The sequence below is a fragment of the Zosterops lateralis genome, assembly GCF_965231275.1.
Source record: "Zosterops lateralis genome assembly, chromosome: 4".
In the NCBI taxonomy this organism is placed as follows: domain Eukaryota; kingdom Metazoa; phylum Chordata; class Aves; order Passeriformes; family Zosteropidae; genus Zosterops; species Zosterops lateralis.
Genome location: NC_139765.1, coordinates 36,447,463 through 36,469,101, shown reverse-complemented (window position 1 = coordinate 36,469,101; position 21,639 = coordinate 36,447,463). Strand labels below are relative to the sequence as shown.

Here is a 21,639-nt window from a genome sequence, read left to right as displayed (position 1 = left end):
TGCTCAGCAGTAGCTAAAACATCCCTGTGTCATCAATACTGCTTTGGTCACAAATCCAGAACACAGCATCACAGGAGCTACAGCCAAATCCTGTACAATGACTTTTTCAAGAGAGAAGGTACTATGAAGAAGTGCTCACTAATCCTTCCTGTGGCAGTGATTGGGAAAAAAATGATGAAAAATAACACTTCTCCAAAAAACAAATGTTTTGAATTAGATTTCTGTTTGGAAGGGCCTACCTCTGTAGATTGTTGGGAGGAACACAAACTAGCTCTTACCAATACCTGCCATTAGCAACATTCACATTCTATTTTAGTTTCATCTTCTGGATTGTGAAGTGGAAACATGTTTTGAACTTTCGTTGTTTAACTATATAATTATGCATATTTTTACAAATCTGTTAGTAGTGTTAAATTTTGGTAAACACTGAGCTAGAGTGTATGTTTGTAACTAGAACAAATGTTTCTTGATATCCCAGAATGAGCTGTCTTAGGTAGATCCTTTAAAGTCAACAGAGTGGTGGTTGGTTTTGGTGGGAAGAGATTTTGAGTCATTCATAATTGGCAGCAAAAAATATCACTTTGCTATTACATAGTGTACCTGATAATGATCTTCATAGAAATTGAGTGCATCAACAATAAGTTGGGATATATTTGAGTTCATCTGTTGATCTAACAAGAATTTTCTTTTCTAGTGTGGATCCAACACGATTACTACTTACATTTAATGTTTCGGTTAATCTGGGAGACAAATACCACAAAAACACGGCATTGCACTGGGCTGTGCTAGCAGGAAATACTACAGTTATTAGTCTTCTGTTAGAAGCTGGAGCTAATGTTGATGCTCAAAATATTAAGGTAAACATTTGGTCTGTTTTAACTGTAAGTGATTTGAGGCAGAAATAACAGAGCCTATGATAAATCTCAAGAGTAGGTTATTATTGTGGCTATAATGGGATCAACAAAGATGGAGCAAAAGCAGTGCCACTAATGTGTCATTTGGCTTTTATTCCTAGGAGTGATGCATAACCACTAGATCTGCACTATAAAAGATACTCAAGTAAATAATGTAACAGTGGTTATTTATAAAAATAGGGGAGTGGGGTGTGCAATTAGACTGTATGTGTGAAGATCAGTGTATTTGGATGCAAAACAGGAAACCTGACTGAGTATCTTCTAGTGAAGGGGTGACTTTGTTTGTTGGAGTGAGATGTGAGACAATCTCTGTCCTCTTCCAGAGAGCTGACAAATGCTCTAGTCGGTTTCCCAGTGCCAGTAAGCAAATTGGTGGCCTGAAAATGCCAGTAGAATACAATAAACAAATGGGTTCTCTTTTTGCATGTGAACTTAACTTGCCTGATTACCAGAATTTCTTAACAATCAATCTGGATTCTGTACTAACAGAGCCTATCTCCAGCATATGTTAGACCAGCGAAACAGCTCTTAGAATATCTGCCACAGACTTGGAGCTTCTCCAGCCTTGGAAGGTGTGGCTTTGGAATGTGGTTTTATCCATTACTTCCAGATACTCTGTATATCAAATTAGATGCATTTTGTTACCCAAGCTGTTTCATCTCTGGTGTCAGAGAATAATTCACTTTTAGAAAATTGTCTACTCAGTTTCTCTTCAAATATTTGTATTTTCCACTTATAGAGTGTTACAGGCAGAGTGGTTATGCTTGCAAACACAGCTATAACTTAATTTAATTTTTCTTTTGCCATTTTTCCTACTGATTGTGATGGCCTGGGTCTACTTTGCTTGGCCAGAAGTCATAGAAATATATATATATATATATATTTATTTTAAAAAATTGTACATACAGTTTTCCTGAAGAGCGTGGAACAGCCTTTTTAAGGGAGCAGCCAAATTTTGCTGCAGCTTTTTAAGTCCTACATCCACTTCAGAATATCAGAAATGTTTCTAACCATGAATGAAAACTCATTAAACGACATCACCTTTATACATGTTTAAAACAAATCAGCTGGCCTCTTGTGTACACTGAGGTGAATATATATTAATTATTCCTGGTCTGTAAGGTCATTTGTGTGGAGGAATTATGCTTCTAGTCTCACTTCTTGTGTTGAAAAGCTATTTTCCTATGCCACCTATGGAAAAAAATAAAGGTATTTTTGTGGAAAAAAAATCAGCATGTCATACCTTGCTTCTCTTGACAGGCTGATTAGTGTGACAAGAGTTCTAAAGTCATCACTTTACCTACATTTCTGGACTCTTATGGAATCTGTAACAAAAATTTCTGTGTTTGGCAATATGAAAAAGTATCTGCTTGCCTGAAGTAGTTCGTGGTCTTGCCTTCTTTATTGACAGACAGCAGCAGTCAGTAGAAAAATAGGTTTTGAACCTGCTGGATCATGATATCTTTCCAGTCATGCCGGAAGATGTGTCTGGTTTCACTGATCAGTGCTTATCTTCTGCAGTGAAGTCTAGGTTTCTTGCATGCCTTCCCAGGTTTTTAGGATCTTCAGAGGATCAAAATCAGTTTTGCCATCCAGCCAGTGACATTGTAACTGATGCTGATTTAAGTGGTAGTAAATATAGAATAAATATAAAAATGTGGTTGATTCTTAAAGGCCAATAGAAACTCAGTTTGGTGCCCCTTGTTTGACTGTTCACAAAAAAGTTTCTTTGAGCCAGCAACTAATTAAGTGTTTGGCTGATGTTTCCTCAGAAATAAAAGGAATTGTGAAAGGCTTCTTTCTGATGCAGTCAGTTCCAGATTTCTGCAGCACTATCTAGTGAAGTCCTTTTCTCAGATAACCCAGGGAATTGACCAAGAATGGTCTTAAGACAGCTGAGATTAAAGAAATACATTGGCTGAAAGCTGTTCCTTTTCTTCAAGTAAAGAAGTTACTGAAATATTAGATGGAAACTTTGACTTAACTGTTACCAGCTCTAGTCAGTCTGTGTTAGAAAGGCACGTGCTGCTGGCTGCCTAGGCTTGGAACAAATTGGGACCAGTCATCTCAGTAAGGTGTTCTTTACTTCGCATGACATTTTATGAAGTATTTGAACAATAGCACTCCTATTCTAGAGAAAAGCTTGATACAAGCAGTGAGTTAGTCCCACTTTGTTATTTAGCCTCTTCTTATTATGCTGTACAAGAAATTAATATTTTCCTTTCGGTAGTAAGATACTTCTTTTTGCATTTTTGAGAACTAGATTGATGTTAGAGATGGAAGCTGCTTTTCAGTAATCTAAGTAGAGTGGGGGCTTTTGTTTGGTTGATTTTATTTTTTTTCTTAAGGAAATTAGCTTGCCACCAGTAAACAGATAGGGCTGACGAGGACAGAATTTCTCGGGGAGCCAGGTTATCACTGGGGACCTGGGGAGAATTTGTAAATTTTATTTACATATGAGCAGCAGAAGCTCCTTTTTTTTTTTGGTAGAGAGATATAGAGACCTAGAAGAACTCGTATGGTCTAAAAAAGTTTCGTTTTTTTTTTAATCTGTAAGTGAATAATTTATTGAACTTTAAATCTAGTTTCTTGATTATGCAGTGTATCTTAGGCTTGTCTGTGGAAGTCTACATGTACAGTTCCTTAATGTAATGTCTCTTCAGATTATTTTTTCTACCTAAATATTTTAAATATATATTTATTGAAGCCTTATTGCTTGCTGACAATCTTAAGTGTGTTACTAGATTAAGTTTCCCGATACTTTTTTTTTTTTTTAATTTTTAAGCAAGTCAGCTATCCACTACTCCTGTAAAGACAAGGAAAATACTAAAATGGCCAGATGATGGGAAGCATAGTCAAAGATTTCTTTAAAGCTCCCTCAATTTTTTTATCTAGGCAGTTCCTAGGTGTCTCATGGCCCTCTAGTGGAAGGGATGCTCAGCTGGACCCCAAGACAACTTCAGGATTTACTTGGGAGATCAACTCCCAGAGGGGATTGCTTGTCCACAGGTAATCTTTACAGTCTGGATATATAAGGTGGTACTAAAACAACAGCATCTCTGGAGTTTCCCAGATATTAGCAATTCAGGGTGCTATCAAACTTGTGATGAAACAGGCACCAATAGTTTTATTTCAGGCATTTCTGTTGAAAATGGAGTTTAAATTAATCCTGTTTTTTTGACATTTGGCTGAATAACTTTGAAGCCAAATTAAGTCAGAAGGTTATTCTTTTTTTACTGATTTTGCTAGTTAAACTTCTCACACAGAAGGTGTGAATGGTCCAGTTAAGTAGTAGTTTGTAAAATCTTCACCTCATAATTTATATTCTGTGCTATTTACTCTCCTAAAGATTTGGGGCAAGATTTCAAAGGCAGAGATGACAGTAAAGTACTCAGTTCCCATTGTCTTTATGGGATATAGGTAGCTAACTGTAGTTTCAAATCTTTGAAATCGCTTCTGTCTGTAGTAATTATTGCCCTTTCTGGGTAGTTTCAGTTTCTAGTACCTGTCTCACTTTTTTTTTAGGAGGGGGCCGAGCGATGGAGGATTCAGCCATTTTTCAAGCCTCCATGAATGGTTTGTTTAGGAGGGGAGTTAACTCCAGTAGAAGAGAGGAAGAGTCAAATGCAAAACTGAAGCTGGAGGTACCTACAATTGGTTGTCTCTTGCCTCCTCTATAATTTTAGACCAAGTCAATAACTTTTTCATTTAGCTCTCTTCCTAAGTGTTTAAAAAGCAATAAAATCAAATCAGTTTGGTAGGCACCTTGGTCCCTGTGTCTTTCACTCTGTTTCTCTTTTGCTTCATCTGTTAGTCCTTTCTGAAATTATGGAAATAAAGACATGGGCTATTGCTGGCTTAGCACCCATACTACATGCAACACAAGCTCAGAGTAAAAGCTCAGAGTTTTGAAATAAGTTGGACATGAGCACTCAGTTTATTTTTTCATGTTGTCTTCCTAGAACTTCTGTAACTGAAATGAACCTAAGAACATTAGACTTGTAGAAAAAATAATCCTAGAAGTATTCTCTAATATTAGTAACTTCAGTCTGCCAGAAGGCAGAGAATTACCTAAGACGTCAGTCTTTAGAATTGGAAAAGTTTCCATGATCCAGTGGGTCACATTCTTATTCTTTGCTTGATTTCTGCTGCCTGTCAATAGCTGAGGGAGAAGCACAGTCTTTCATTTACAGACTAGTAGACTGTGTGTAGAATAGTGGAACATAAATTTGTTCTCTGCCAAAAGCAACAGTTACTACTGTCAGGACATGCATATTGTCAGGATCATACATTTAATATGCGCACACTTGTCCACACTTGTATAGTTATGGGAGAGTGAAAAACCAAAAGGAATGAATGATGTTTGGTGTCAAGTGAGCTGCAGAGCAAAAAGTACGCCAGAATGTAAACTGGTTTAAAATGTGTTGTTTTTTACAGCCAAATTTCTGTTTCAAAGGTGATCCAAATGCATTTTATTTTTCAATTGGATGTTTCCTACATTTGTACTCTTGACAGGGAGAATCACCACTTGATCTTGCAAAACAAAGGAAGAATGTTTGGATGATCAATCATTTGCAAGAAGCAAGACAGGCAAAGGGGTATGACAGTCCATCCTTTCTGAGAAAACTAAAAGCAGATAGGGTAAGTAGTAGCATAACACTTGTGTAAATCAATCTTACAGCTGCTCTTAATTTGGGGACTTGTGTGTTTGTTTAAAAGAAGTTCAGGGCTGTGGTTTCTTCACATTTCAGCTTCAAGGAATGTCTTTTTATTATGACTAAAGTAATTGCAAAAGAAAAAAAAGTACTTTATTTAAGGCAGGAGGAAGTAAAGCCTTAAGCTTCCACATGCTTTGTTTTTGTGCTAACTAAAAGTGTTAGCAAAGTATTGAGTGGTCTCGTATTGTTGGGGTTAGCCAAGATGTTCCGTAGCTGGCTCTCAGGTAGCTGAGGAAAGAAGCATTTTGGGTATTCTGAACTCTGATCTCCTCTCTAATTATGTATTGTTTATTGTTATTGTGTTGAATGAAAGAAGCAGTCAGTCTTAGCAGTATAAAGTAATACATAAATCTCTAATGTGGCCACCTTTTGCTTCTCAGAGTATTGTTTAATACTGCAGATAGGCAGAGGCCATAAATGAGGGTGTAAGGGTTAACATACTGCTCTAGCATGAAGAACTGTCTTCCTATCTATTGTTTGAAAATCTAAAAAGAGTCAATGTTATCTTCTTCCTATCCATCAACACTCAGGTGGAGTGTTGTGCTGGATACTAAGTGTTGCTGATTTGTTACAATTTTTGAATTAAAGATACATTGCATCAGGATGCTCAAAGTACTGCTACAGTCTGGACTTTAACTCTGTGACACTGTAAGGATGCAGTAATTATTGACCTGAAGTGGTTTGTACATTTCATTGTCACTGTGCTTTGATTATTTGGAAGGAGTTGGGTGCTCTCATCAAGAATTGTATCCACACAGTGTAAGACCAAAAAAGTCCTATCTTTATTCATAGATGCCTCAGTATGACTTAAAGACTGCAGTTACACGAATAATAAAAATTTACTGACATTGTCATGTGCTGTGCAGCAGTTCATGCACTTATGGATTCTTTAAAAAGAGCTAATGTTGCTTTGATTCTGGATTAGCAGCAAAGTCTCTAGAAGACAGTTCTAAAACACAGTTACTGATTTGTAATATAATTTTGGGAGGGTTTATTTTCCTTGCAAATTCATTGGAGGTATGTAAAGATAGGAAATGAGAAAAATGCATGAAGATTTATCTCCCACTGTCAAGCTTCCTGAAAATTTGTGGTTTTGTGACTGTCCTGTGTATTATACAATATGTTTCTGAAAGTAGTTACTTACTGATGTTTGTTTCTATATAGGAATTCCGTCAGAAGGTGATGCTGGGAACTCCTTTCCTAGTTATTTGGCTGGTTGGGTTTATAGCAGACCTAGACATTGATTCTTGGCTCATTAAAGGGCTGATGTATGGTGGCGTTTGGGCTATGGTACAGTTTCTTTCAAAGTAAGTATTTTTCTGGGACACCATCTGCTTAGTGTGCATGCAAGAAGCATTTTGCTAGCATCTTTATTGGATAGATAACCTTAAATTTCCATTTGTTGGAATTGGTCTTTATTTCTGCGAAAAATCTTGTGCAACTGTAGCTCCTGTAATGCTCTATTGTCATGTGAAATATGGAATTATCTTGGGTGCATACCACCGAGCTAACAGAAGCTGACAGCAAAACAGAAATTCAGTCATTATCCAGGGGAGGGTGCTGAATGTCTGTCTACAAAGAGTTACCAGCATGAATATTGCAGAGAGCAGGCAATGGAAAAGTTACTATAAAGTAGTAAAAACAACACGCAAATGTCCTATTAAAACTGTTTTATTTTAATAATTTAAATGCACAAGGGCATCTGAAGAGATTTATAGGGAGAAATTAAGTCAGAATCAGATTTTGTAGCTTTTGTTGTTGTGGAAATAAGTGACTAAAGATAAAGGCTACTTTCTAGTTGGTTTTTTTTGTACATCCGGTTGTTCGATCATAAAGGCTTTTAGTTGTATTTATGATTACTTTAAATGTATGTAAATGCACCTACAAATACACACACACACACACACACACACACACACGTGTAGTCATGCTCCAGTGGATTTTCAAGATCTGTACACTGTATCATCTCTCCTTTACTTTTCATTTTCATGTGCGGCAAGATAGGAGAACTTGTTGTATCCCCATGCTTAGGAGCTTTCTACTTTTCTGGGGTTGGATGCAATGTTTATTTAGAATCGCTTGCTTCTCTTTTTTCTCCTGTATAAAGAGGCAAATATATCTGCTCGTTAAACCAAGTTCAGAAGATTTTAGTGAATTCAGTAGACCATGAGGGAAGTGGAAGGTTATCAAACTTTTGGAAGGTTATCAAACTTTTGCGGGGTCTTGGATGGAGACGATCTGTTTAGTCTTCTTGTCACCTCTGAGGCTGTGCAACTTGGTGGCCTTCTCCCACAAAAAACCCTATTTGTCAGTGCAAGTCCTCAAGTGTGCCTCCTACAGAAAGGAAGGACAAGATTTCTTCCAATCTCGCAAGATCTGTGTTTTGTCAAGTTTTGTATTTTTCGCCTAACTGACAGGAGTTCAGGATTATTATTTTTATTTTCTCTTATCTGTTCCTTGATGTTTAGTATAAATCCTTTTTGAAGTGTTTTTCACAAAGCCCAGGTTTGAATTGATAAACTTGTGCTGTTACCTTAATAGTGTTTTTGTTCCCTGTAGAATTTTATGTAATCTGCTTAGCTGTGTTTTCCTCCCTACTTTCACATGTACAAAGATGCACAGAAGTCACTGAAAGAAAGATTAGTGCAGTAACTACTATGTGTCCAAATATATATTCACTTATTATTCATCAGAATAGTTCATGTTTCTCACAGGCTTTTCTCCAAAGACCTAAGGAACTTCCACTAGAGAAGAGAGCGATACTGTAAGGGAGTAAAGAAGTGAAATGGAGACTACTCCCTGCACACATTTGTCTGTGGCAGCCCTGAGAGAAAGAGCAGCACAAAAAGTAAAATGGATCAATATCAGGATGTTTAGGCAGATGATGCAGAAATTTTATTTCAGGGAGGTTAGTTGTTTAGAGTGTCACTTTCCATAGTTTTCATAGCAATTTCTTCTTGAGTATGGAGTAGCCTAGTCATTCAGGTGTTTATCTCAACTGTATTCAGCTTAATTCAGAAGAGTCTTTAAAGTGCAAAAGTAAGAAAATTATTCTGATGGCTTAACTTTTTTTAAATTAATGTAGCAGCATTTTATCTTAGAACTTGGCAAGTGTAGTGATAGATGGGAAATTAATTAGTCTTGATGTTTTTTTCAACTTTCTATTGGCAACTGTAGCAAAAGCAAAATACTGAATAATCTGAAATATTTCAAGTATATAGGCTGATAACACCAAGGTCTCTTAAGCTTTTTTCTTAGTGAAATAATTTTAATTGAATGAGTTTCCAAAATGTCTTAAGCACTGCAGTCTCAAAACTTAATATGATTGGCAACCACTGTCCATGTTGCTAAGAATATCACAGGTTCCTAACTGCTTTCACAGTGTAGTTTTAGCATGAGTATTTACTCATTCTGCCTGTCTTGGCAGGTTAAAAATGTGAATTTCTCGTGAACTTTGAACAGAAAAGTGAGGAAAATGTATTTATGGCATATTTTGCAATATGCCATATAGTACATATTTTAGTAGGAAGTGCTGTCCTGAAGCAATAGTTCAGGATTTAGATTTTATAAATTGAAACTTACTGTGTGACATTGTTCCTGCATTACAGGTCATTCTTTGATCACTCCATGCACAGTGCACTGCCTCTTGGAATATATTTGGCAACAAAATTCTGGATGTACGTGACGTGGTTCTTCTGGTTTTGGAATGATATCCTTTTTGCGTACAAGTAGTGTTTTTGTGTTCATAGTACGAGGAATTACAAAGCTATATCCTGCATATAACAGTAAGTAAACTAATAAAATTAAAAAAACAAAACACCAAACATTGCTTTCTATATTAAAAGGTAGTTGTTTCATTGCTTTAAAAATGTGCACGCTATTGCTGGGCTTCAGTAGAAGCAGAAGTAGAAGAGGATTTTCCTCAAAATTTATTTACAGTAGTCTGCAGAATTTCCTGTGCTTTACCAACTTCTTATGTAAAGGAAATGCTAGTAATCTTGTAGAATATTCTCTGGCTGAGAGGTGACACAATGTAATTGACTGCATTTTTTAGACACCATTCTGGAAAGCTGCTTCATGGTCTGTATCAGTTCCAGTTTGGAACCATTTCCAGGAATTGGTATCATAGTCAGATCTTCCTAAAGATTTTGGGAATTCCATTTCGTACAAACTTTAGATATATTTGATAACTATATTTTCAGTTATTTTAAATATTTTAAAAATACATGTGTTAATAATACTAGATTATAGAGGTTCAGCATATTGCCATATTTTTGTGGATTTGATTGTCTGTCTAGATAGGATGTCTTCTCTTACTCATGGAGGTAGAAATTGTTTCAGAGTTCAGTGGGGAATGTTAGTTTTCTATGGCAAGGAAATAGGTTCAAATTTTTCAACAACTTTCTAGAGTACTGTAATTTCAGTAGCCAAGAAAACAAAGTAGAGATTCAATGTTTAATACAGTTCTTGTAAACAATTGAAGTGAATTTTATGAGATGTTGGTTTGACTTCTTTAGAAACCGGTTTTCTTTTCATCCTGAAAGGAATTGCCATGAAGTAGGATAGTAGCAGTGCTTTTGTTTTGGTATCTTCTTGATGTGTTCTGCAAGCATAACTAAATCAGCCATGTATTTTTGGGCTGAGAACAGAGAGGAGACCCTGCTTCCATGCTACCTTTGCCTTCCATTTTGGCATTGTTTGCAAAGATGCTGCTGTGAGCAGCAGTCCCATGCTACTGGAAATGACTGTTATGGCATGTTTAAAAAACACCACCAACAGCTTAAAAATTAAAATCTAGTTGCTCTTAAGTTAAAAAAATAAAGAATGATACTAATATTAGTATGTCTTGAAACAGTTATTAAGAAATGCTGGTCCTACAACCAGTCTCTCTGCCTGGCCTGATTTTTTTTTGTTTTTACCCAAATGTAATAGTGACTGCAGAATGGGAAAAGTGAGTACAAAATGAATATGAGAAATATTTTAAAAAACAATAGTTAGAAATAGCAGCTCATGTTAGCCAATGCTGTTACATGTTTTGGATTGCAAATGTTGAAGTGCTGTGAAATGCTTTCTTGTACTAACATAACATCAGCTTGGACCTAATCTAAGAATGTGTCCAACTTTGATTTAAAGCCCTTGACCACACTAAAATGGCTCTACAACCAGTACATGATGGCCTGTATCTTGATGTAGAAAGCTGTCCCTTAAAGCTGGCAAATCCTGAGGTTTTTATCCTGATATCACATGTTTCATTCATATTTCTAACAACCTGTTTAGATTTTTATTTCTATTAGTCATTCTGATTAAATTGCTGGAAGTTTGGCCTCTTTTTTTGTCATGGAATAATCTTAATTGTTCACTAGAAGTATTGACAATTACCCTAATAAAACCTGACTTCAGAAGGTCAATAGAATACTGTCCTGCTTCTATCCCAAGCTGGTGTCTCGCAACAGTCTTTTAGTACACGTAAGTAGTGGTCTAAGACCTTCAGTTACTAATTACTTTCATTAGAACTGACACAATCCTCTGACAAGCTGTTTTAGAGACCAAATGCTTGAGGCCATCTTCCTTTAATTGGTGATTTTTAATTGGAAGTCTTTGTAATAAGATTCCAAATTCATTCTTCTTCTGGAAAATAGCCCTGTAGCTTTATTGCAAAAAGGAAATTGCATGCCTCCTCTATTTTTATAGCACGGGGCACAGGATTGTGGTTGGATAAAGAATTCCTATATTTTTACATCTTTATATCACTGCTTACAGCAGACTAGAGTAATGCTTTATACTTTGTAATGTTCAAGTGATGAAACCTGTCCTGGTAGTTTTCGCACATTCTGACTGACTTTTGCTTGGGGAGGAGAATTTTTAACTTTAAACAACTATCAGGAATTGCCTTACTGGAACTTTGTACTATAAATAACATAAAGATCTTAATTGCAGTAAGTGTAACTTTAAGATTTAGGTGTTTGGTAAAAATTTTATTTTCTTAGAGCTGTGTTGAAGTTATCTGGAAGATCATCGACTCTTGTCTGTTTAATCCTAATGGAACAGAAAAGGGCAGTTAATGCATGTATCATAGAAATCAAGGATTTGCAGTGCATTTTCTTGAATTTTAATGTGGTCACATGAAAAATAACTCTAAATTCTAAGGTTTAATGATTTGTCTTTTAAAAGGCCAATATTTAAAATGTACTTAATTTTTGTAAATGTTTTCATTTTTTTGGATTTTTCTCAGCAGCTTCTGAGTCCTATGTACTTGATAAAGTAGAAATCATATCCTTGCAGGGAATGAGGAATGTGATCTGTGTATTTTTGAGTCTGTATATGAGTTTATGGTCCTGTGCCTCCCTGCCACTGTTTTGCCGCATCCCTGTAACTGTATTTTGCCTGTAACAAAGAATAGTTATATCTTGCTCCATTAGTGTATTCGAGTTTTCTAGTGTTTGCAGAGTAGGAGCGAAAATGCCCTCAAAAATCCTACACACTAAGTCACTATGTTTTAATTTAGTTTTATTTTTAAAAGAAAAAAAACTTACTTAAAATTACACTTTTAATAATATGAGACTAGAATTTCACTTTTCATTTTTTTCATTAGTATTTATAGGTAGAACATTCTCTTGTGTCCTGTAAATGTCCTACCAAGATTATATCTCAGTTGTTCATGCAGTCTTTTCAATTCCAGCTGAACAAATACTGTTTGTTATGTCAAAAGGTTCTTACACTGCTCTGTTTTTCTAAGTTGTCAGTTTGCTGTAGCCCAAAATATTCACACTATTTATTTTTGTTTCTTCTGCTTCTATTTGGTGCAAATGGGAGTGTGCAGTTTTAATTAAGCAGGCTTTTATGGCTGTTGCATCCTATTTGCAGTGCTGAGATTATGAGATTATATAAGGCAATTTCTGTTTTTTAAAAATAATTTATCATTGACTGTATTGATTATCTTATTTCAAATATACGTCACCAAATGATGGGGTCTAGGTTAAAGAAAACAAACATTGCACACTTTTTGAATTAGGAATTATTTTAAAACTGGGTATGAGAGAATTCATGATGATTTTCATTCTTTCACAAAGCTGATGCAATTGCATGGGATTTAAAAATCTATAATAAGCTAATTGGTACAGTTAAGCAGTTAAAAAAAAATTATCACCAAAATTAATATCAGGAAAAGAGCAAAAAGCCTTCATGCAGAAAAAAAAGAAAATCAGCAGCCATTGGGGTTCTACAGCAACCAAAGACACCAAAAATCCAGCCTCTAGGCCCAGCTGTCCAGAACTTCTGTTCCCATATCTAAATACTTTTTCTAAAGTTAAAAGAAAAATTCTGGGGTGGAGGGGATAGAGTAACTGAATTTATTTTTAAGCTAAGGGATTCTTTTATGTCAGTTAGAAATGAAGGTAGTGGGCTTTTGCAGGGCTTCAGTTAATTACAAACTGATTTTATCAAACAAATGCCTGGTTAAATGAGGCTTCTCATGTATCTATCTGCTGTTACATGCCTGGACTCTTAGACCTCGATGTACAGCTGTTACGAATTGAGGCTTTGGAGCATCTTTCCTGCAAGGAAAGGCTGAGGGAATTGGACCTGTTGAGATTCAAGAAGAGGTGACTGAGAGGGGACATGATCAGTGTCTATAAGAATCTGAAGAAAGGATGTCAGAGGATGTTTCCAGGCTCTTCCCAGTTGTGCTAAGCAATAGGACAAGAGGCAGCGGGCAGAAAGTGATGCATGGGACGTTCCACCTGAATATGAAGAGGAACTTCTTTACTGTGACGGTGAGCATGCTCTGGAACAGATTGCCCAGGGAGATTCTGGAGTCTCCCCTCACTAGAGGTATTCCAGAACTGTCTAGACACAATCCTGTGCTGTGTGTTCTGGTATGACCCTGCTTGAGCAGAAAGGTTGGACCAGATGACCCACTGTGGTCTCTTCCAGCCTGACCCGTTCTGTGATGCTGTGATTCTGTGAATTGGCAGGTTTATTAGCATGTATTTGATCCCTGACATCTTACACTGGCTGCAGATTTTTCTGTGTAGGAGAAAAGGATTTTTGATTTGTGAAAGGGCACGTCTGGGTCTGTAATGTGCATTTTGGCTTGATTTCAGACTGGTATGATAGCAGGAAGCTGCATATATTTGGGACGTTTTAAATAGACTACAGTTCACAATGAAAAATTAACTTATCCAATGTTTACCTGACTCAGGGGTTGTGTGGTGCTTGTTTGGTTTTAATTTTCTTTTTAATGAGATTACTTTTTTTGTTCCAATTCCTGGAATAATTTTTCAGCTGTCTTGTACTTGTTTTAATAATTAAAGGATATTAATTAGGACTAAAAGCGGGAAGTCTTTCGCGGTGTTTCTACTTCGATGTTTCTACTTTGTCTCTCAATGAAAACTGGGAAACTGCACAAAAGAGGAGCAAATTGGTGGCAAGGCAAGAGCTGTGAATGCCTGGTATATTATGCACTTTGCAGCCCTTAATAATATAGTAATGTACTTTTTCCTTGTGTAGCTGTAAATGAGGATATTAACACAGTACCAGTTCCCTACTCTGAAGCTATTATAAACCTGCAAGGGTTTCTTACATGTGAAGAATTTTGAGGTGCCTGTGATGCAAGTTGCTAAGATCTCTTTTGAAGTAAAGAAAGGGAAGTTCAGTGTGATTTTAGATACCTCTAGTGTGGGCATCTGTATTGAAATTTAAGCACTCTTCATAGCCAATGACAACAAATAGCCACTTGTTAGGCTCTGCTTCTCTTACATAATTTAAATGTCTTGATACCAAAGATAGATTGGACACGGCTCTTTTTCCTTCCTGATGTTTGTGAAGGCATACTGTGTGATTTAAAAGTGGGGGAGATGAATCCTACAGCTGAGGTTGTTTATCTACGGCACATGCTGGAAATACTCTGGAGAAGAAAACTTTTAAATTCTCACATAGTCTCCCAGCTGCAGTACAGAAGTCCCTTATCTGCCACAATTTACATTGTCAGCATTGCACTCATCTGACACCACCTGATAAAAGGACAGGGAAAACAGGCTCTGTGGAGCATCTCTTGTGTTCTCTCTGTATTTGAAGGGAGTAAACTGGGGGAAGAGTAAGTTGAGACAATGGACAGCTGCTTTGTAACAGGTTATTTAAGTTAGTAGAGAAACAATTCCAAAGTATAAAGGTTATAAAAACCCTCTTAGTCTTTTCTCACATCATCTTTAAAAGTCTAGACATGACGTATGGTATTAGAAATGGGTCATAAAATTGGTTCCAGTTGTACCTTTATTGTTTGTAATGGTTGTCTGATTAAGGTACACTTCATGGAAAACCAGTTTTCACTGTTGTAAAAAGCCCAGTGATTATTTTAGTATTCTAAAGAAAATGCAATCTCTTGCTAGCTAAGCAATTCAGTTGCACCAGCTTATTCTTGGCAGCAGGTAGCTTTAGAAAAAGCGTAGGAAGAAGTTGGATTGTGTAAATTTTGAAGTCTGAGCTTTTCATCTCTAATTTATAAAATAGAACTGTGAGTGTTTAGGTTATACTATAGCTGTTATTTTTCCCCATTACAAAGATGCAGGAAACACCTTGTTACTGAAAAGATTTCAGCCTTTAGTGAGCTGATACTAACATTCTACTTTATAAGATACGTTATTAAAATTTTAATTTAACTTGCCAATTTTTTTTTGTTAGAAATTCCCAGCCAATTCCTTGCCCCAACAGGAGGAAAAAAATTATTTGGGTTATACTTCAGATGAACAATGAGACTTCCTTGACATTTCAGGAGTCAAAAAGAGGCCTACTTATATTTGTTTGCATTTCAGGGTTCTTCTTACATCACAAGCTATTTAGATCTGAATGTAGCTAAGTTACTCAAAATATAATGTAATTTGGGTGCACAGTGCTTTCTGCCTGAGTACTAGGTGGTTTTTTTTGTTTGGATAATGCTGTAGAAGCTCCTGCCACTACAGATTTGTCAACTAAGGAATCTTCTTGCAGTTATAACTAGCAGCTGACAGCAGGTGTCTTCAGTCAGTTTTGTCAGGTCTTTTGTTTATGAGAATAAATAATTTTCCTTATGTGGAAGAGAAACATCTGAAGTATTTGGTTTTTCAACATCACTGCTAAAAATGTTTTAATTCTCTGAAGTGATGTCAAGCACTATAAGACTAGCATGTTACATGGCAAGACATTGAATGCAGGAAATGTATTTTAAAACAAATGGTTATTTTCTGTCTCTATGGTAAGTGATTTTATAAACACTAAGAGAATAATAAATCCTGTGGTTTTTAAAGTATTAGACATATAAGTATGTTAAAAATAACTTTCAGTGATGCAAAATATGTGCATTCCCTTATTACTGGACCAGGTTTCAGACACTACCTTTCTTGGAGATAAGTGGTGTTGGGACATATTGCCATACAACAGTGGCCATTGCAGCAAAATTCCTTCTATGGCTAAAAACAGCCCGTCCTGTGATATCACAGGAATGTCAAGCCACTGAAGACATAGGCAATCAAATGTCTGTCTTATAAATAGAGTTCCAAAGTGTTTATTCTGAAAACAGGAAATAGTTATTAAGAAGATAAATTTCATGAGATTTAATTTAATTAAAAGGGAAAACAGTTACAAAAACTGAAGTATCATTATTCATTCTTAGAAGGATAAAGGCTTTAGAAATACCTCATGGAATAGACCATTCTTAATAGTAAGTTTTGAAGGTCGAGCAATGAAAAATGCCAAGTACCAAGCTAGTTCTTACAGCAGTGGTGAATTTTGTTAATTCTGAAGACAGTGACTCAAGGGCATTAGTAAAATTTAAATTTTGTTAAATTTTGTTTCAGAATTCTAAGTGAGAATGTTAAGACCAAATTCAAATTTACACTTGAGATTCCTTGACTGTAAACACATCTCAATTTTTTCTTTATACATCTTCCGTTCCTTGCTAATAGTGTTGCACTTTTCTACAATTTTGGAAAATCCTGGAAATCTGATCCAGGAATCATCAAAGCCACAGAAGAACAAAAGAAAAAGGTAAGGGCAAGAGATACAAACTTCTTCAACAGCCTTCCACCAGCTGATCAGAATAGTTAGTTTACCTTTCAGTACATTACATTTTAATAAGTTGTTTGACAAAAGGTTTAAAATGTAAAAAAATCTTCCAGATTTATTTTTTTTTAACATGTGGAATGCATTTCAGGTCTTAACTGTGCAAAATTGCACATTCATCATTTTGAGTAGCAAAATAAAATTGTAACTTGAATTTTCAATTTTAAGAGCTTGAAAAGCAGTTAAGTGAAAAAGAAAATGCAAAGTTTTCAGACTTTTGCTGTACTGAAACAAATAGTCCATTATGGGAAAAGTGTTATTTAATTTAATGAAAACTTTCCAGACTTTTAAGCACCTCTAATTTTCTTTATTACTGTATCTAAAAGTATTAGACTGACCAACATTTTGAGGCTAAAACAGCCGAAAACTCAGGTAGTTTGGGGTGGGCTTTTATTTTGGCATAAATGTCAGAGAAAATACAGGTGATCTAATGATATCTAAGACATTGTATCATTATTAGCATCTCATATTTTTGTGGTAAATTAAGTGCATTGTTCTCAGCAACCAAACTGGGCATTGAATAAGCCAAAATTATACAAGCAGCAGAAGCGTTTTGTTTTGTTTAAGTTTCCTAGAAGCCAACATTCCACCTAAAGTGAACTTTGAGCTTTTACTTCATGGTTATTTATGAAAAGACCTGTGCGGATCAAGATCAGACCACTTGGATTTAGATCCTTATGTAGGAATGAAATTGTAATAACCATTAAAAGGATGGTGTAGATGAAATAATTTTTGTATTCTGCAATAAGTTATTGCTGAGTTCTTAGTCAATGTCCAGATTTGGATTTACTCTGAAAATTACATTTCTTTTATTGCCAGTTTGCCAAAGTAAATTCGCTCCTTCAACTGGACTAAATTAAGAGTAGTCAACCATGACACTTGGGATTGGATTCAGCGACTTGCACAAATATGCAATTTGTTTGATCTGCTTGCTTAAGTAGGCATGTGTGGTTTCAAAAGCCTTGTTGAACTGAGTAGGAATTGCAAAATGCAACTTCTTGAAGCAGATGCATATGGCTGTGAATGTTTCGGATTTCTTACATGGCAGCTAACTGCATGGTAAAATGTTCTTTTACCAGGAGCATGAACCACTGTAGGACATGTGTGTTTTCTTCATGCAGTGTAGCACTTCCTAACATTTTCAGGATTTGTCTTCAAGTATTTAATGCTGAGTTAGCCTTTAGCTTTGAAATAACTTAAGTAAGAAAACTCTTTCCATTTCAGATGACCATGTTAAGTATGTTTAGAAATGTGTAGTAAGCACCAATTTCAAATGTTTGTTGTTTTAATATGTCATGTCCTTTCTTCTGTGTTACAAAATAACCCAAGTCACTCTTAAAGCAAGTGAAGGAAAAAGTGGATAAAATTTTCCTATAGTTCAAAAGCGTAGAAAGTAGACAGAAGTTTACAAAGCACAATGATGTGAATCTAACTGGAGTGATCCTGAGTCTGCACAAAACTTATATTTAAATGCTCTTCATCTGCTCTTGATCAGTTCTGTTTTCCTGAGGTTTGGGATTTTGCTTATGGACAATACTGAACTCCAGTGTTGAGTGTGAGACCATGCACATTCCTTTTTGCATCCTTTCGTTAGTGTGTGGTATAGTTTTATAGTCCCACTGAAATCAGAGGGACTAATTATGAAATTGTCCAGGGTATCAAAGTCACACCAGCAGCACTGGAATCACAGTAGGTTACTAGGAATAAGTATAAACTAGAATTAATTCAGAAGTAAATGTGCATATTGGTTTAATAAAGTAGATTGAAAATCAGTTTCATTTGAGTTGATTTTGTTCCTGTGTGTAGAAAGTACCCAAAATGAAGGCCTCACAGCCACAGGTCTGAAAATGCTTGTCACCATTTGTTTATATGCTAAATTCTAGTTTCTGTTTTTCCTACAGACAATAGTAGAACTTGCAGAGACAGGAAGTCTGGACCTCAGTATATTCTGCAGTACCTGCTTGGTAGTATATTTTTTAATCAATTTCACTGTTTATTATTTTCTTCCTTTAATGCTAAGCCAAAATTAGTGTTCCTGTAATTAACACATATTTGACCTTATTATTGCACTTTCAAAGGCAGAATTTATTTGTGCTATTTATTCTAAGCAGTGTTTTCAATACATTATATGAACACAAAAAAAAAAAAAAAAAAAAAAAACAACAAAAAAAAACCGCAACAGTGAGAGGAAAAAAGTATCACTGTGGAAATAATTTGCCACTGTCAAAATTCACAAATCCAGTGTGCCTACCACATCAGTTGTTTATATACCTAGCAAGTCAAAAAAATCACACTTGAAATTCCCCTCCCTCCATAACTCACAGTGAAATTATGTTGTGCTTCTAGTAAAATATTTTTTTCAAAAACCAAGTGTATTTCTGTATCTGGCAATAGTCAGGAGGGGGAAAAACGTATTAATTTTTGTAAAGCAAATATAATGTGCTTTTTCTTTGGAAGTTAACTAGCAAATACAAAATGCCAAAGCATATCAGTGTTAGCACTGCAAAGCTGTGATATATGTGGAACATTAATGATGTTTATGTCTCCAAATTTGAAGCTGGAAAATTGTATACAGATGTAGCAACTTAAAAATTATGTGTGTGTGTGTATATACGTATGTATCTCAGATTACTTCTCTCAAGACATAACCTTTAAAGAAAAAATTTTGGGAGTAATTTAAGTTCCATTGAGTTTTGCTTGTTGAGTCATATTTCTGTCTTTAGAAAATAACCTGGAAGGTTTATTTTAGATTTTGGTATGAATGATACAGAATCGTGGAACTCAAGCTCATTCTGTATTTTCATTGTTAGAACCTGAAATGGAGCTGATTGCTATACAAAGCTCAGTAGCTGGAGGTGATAGAAGAACTTTGTATGAAAAAATAATTCTTTGTATAAGAAAAATAATGTGAAGATCATGTCAGTGCAGTTGTAAGGATGTTTATATTACACAGTGCGTAGATTAAGCTAAATAGCTAGGATTGCCTTAAGAATTAGCTTCAATTTTTGAAGTTGAGGAATTAACAATAGCACTACCAGTCTACATATAAATTGAGGGTTTGTGTTTTCTTCTATTTAAAATATATCAAGGTAACTTGCTTTTCTAAACAAATGTTTATTATCCTTTACAGATACGGAAGCCAGTGAGGTCCAAACACTGTGGTGTTTGCAATCGATGTATAGCAAAGTTTGACCACCACTGCCCGTGGGTGGGGAACTGTGTAGGTGAGTAATTTACCAAAATGCTCTGCAAGGTTTTGCCTGTTCTCATTTCATAGTGGAAGTGACTTGACTTCTTAAGAAAAGCTTTGCAATATTGAGCTTAGTTCTTTTTATCCATGTGATTTTCTGCATTTTGTGTTTTCTGTGATATACCCATCCTCAAAATTGTTCTGTGTCTAATTCAGGTTGCTACATATGTATTTTTATTGACAATAAAGTTTAGTAATGAAAAGATGGAAAGCTTAACTGCTGAAAAGGCACGTGCTAATTCCACAACTGATTATTATCCGTTACATAAGATGAAAATTTTCATTTTCACCAATAATATTCAGTAACTTATTGGTAAAGTATTCATATTTTAAATTGTTATTATTATAGAAGTTAGATACAGAATGACTTGCTATTGAGGTATTCTCCTCTTTTCGACCATCCAAGTTGTCTTTTGTTCTCCCTAGTGATTATGAAATGAATGGCTATAGAACAGAAATAAAGTCTCCAAATGCTTCTATTCTCAGTCATACTTTTTGAGAAACTTATTTGAAAACCATCATTATTAATATCTGAGCTAGGAAATGACTGCAGCTTGCTTCACGTATTTAATGTTTTTAGGACGCAGGCAGACGTAACTTTAATCTTGGAGAGGAATTAAGACCTGGGTTCACTGACAGTTCATAAATGCTTCATTGTAGTCCTTTCAAATAGATATAATAATGAATAATCAAAGTAGTTTGGTCTGAAAATCAAGAATAAAATAGTTGATCCTGGCATTTAAATTGTAATAGAATATCTCTAAAGTCTCATTGAGATCAACTTATATCACCCTTCTATTTTATGTTTCCTTCAGATGTTACTATCTGAGATATTTTTGGTTTATATTTTAGATGTTTTACAATGAAAAACTAAGAAATTTTTAATTCAGACAGGCAGGGGAGCATGGGCTCAGGTTTTGCAAGAGTACTCAGGAATACGTGTCAACGGGACAGAAAGATCCAGTATTTTAGTCAGTAACTGAAAAAAAAAACCAAACAAACCACAAATGGGGGAGAAAAGGAGGAAAGACCTTATTTGTGTGTATTGAGAGAGTCTGTGAGTGATGGGATTAGGGTAGGTGGAGGAGATGGTTTTTAAGTAACAGTGATGATGGAAAAATAGAATCTGTCTTTTAGTGGTGGTGTCCAGAGTGGGGTAACTGTAGGTAAAAGTAAACAATAGGACCCTTGAAAGTATGCTGGGAAAGAGCATTAAAAATCATAGTATGGGAGCTGGAGCTGAACCAGAGGGAGTCATGGTCTGAACAACCTTATATGGCTTCTCTGTCTCACATTGGTAGATGGTCACTCTGAGCATGGGATTGCAAAACAGAGTTCATTCTTAAAACAGCATTTGTGGTATATTTGCCAGAAAGGGAAACATGAGTCATGCCTTTCTGGAAAGGTGGAATTTGGATGTGTGTGGAATGTGTCAAAAGGATAAGAATGTTGCTAAAAATAGGACTGAGGAATCTTGTAGGAGTGTTTACAGACACTCTAAAATAAGCCCTTTGGGGATAAAAGTTGGCACATAAAGAGACTTAAAATATTTTTACCATTTTGAAAAGGTTGACAAAAAAAGGAGACTATTTGAAAAATAAACAAATTGGCAACTAGGGCAAATTGTTTTCCTCAAGATTTTAGTTAAAATACAGCAGGCAAG

At 35.6% G+C, this 21,639-nt stretch overlaps 2 protein-coding genes across 2 annotated transcripts in view; one reads left to right on the top strand and one right to left on the bottom strand.

Moving 5' to 3' along the window:
* The window catches only part of OSBPL8 (oxysterol binding protein like 8), a 396,216-nt gene that overhangs the window by 177,720 nt on the left and 196,857 nt on the right, over positions 1-21,639 (bottom strand). The gene's annotated exons all lie outside the window — the stretch shown is intronic.
* Positions 1-21,639, top strand: part of ZDHHC17 (zDHHC palmitoyltransferase 17) — a 68,383-nt gene that overhangs the window by 38,373 nt on the left and 8,371 nt on the right. Inside the window, exons 7-13 of the mRNA XM_083860369.1 lie at positions 695-857; positions 5,430-5,555; positions 6,797-6,939; positions 9,241-9,343; positions 16,529-16,651; positions 18,628-18,690; positions 19,857-19,950. Coding sequence (XP_083716495.1) covers positions 695-857; positions 5,430-5,555; positions 6,797-6,939; positions 9,241-9,343; positions 16,529-16,651; positions 18,628-18,690; positions 19,857-19,950 — 815 coding nt within the window. The remainder of the gene's footprint in view (positions 1-694; positions 858-5,429; positions 5,556-6,796; positions 6,940-9,240; positions 9,344-16,528; positions 16,652-18,627; positions 18,691-19,856; positions 19,951-21,639) is intronic.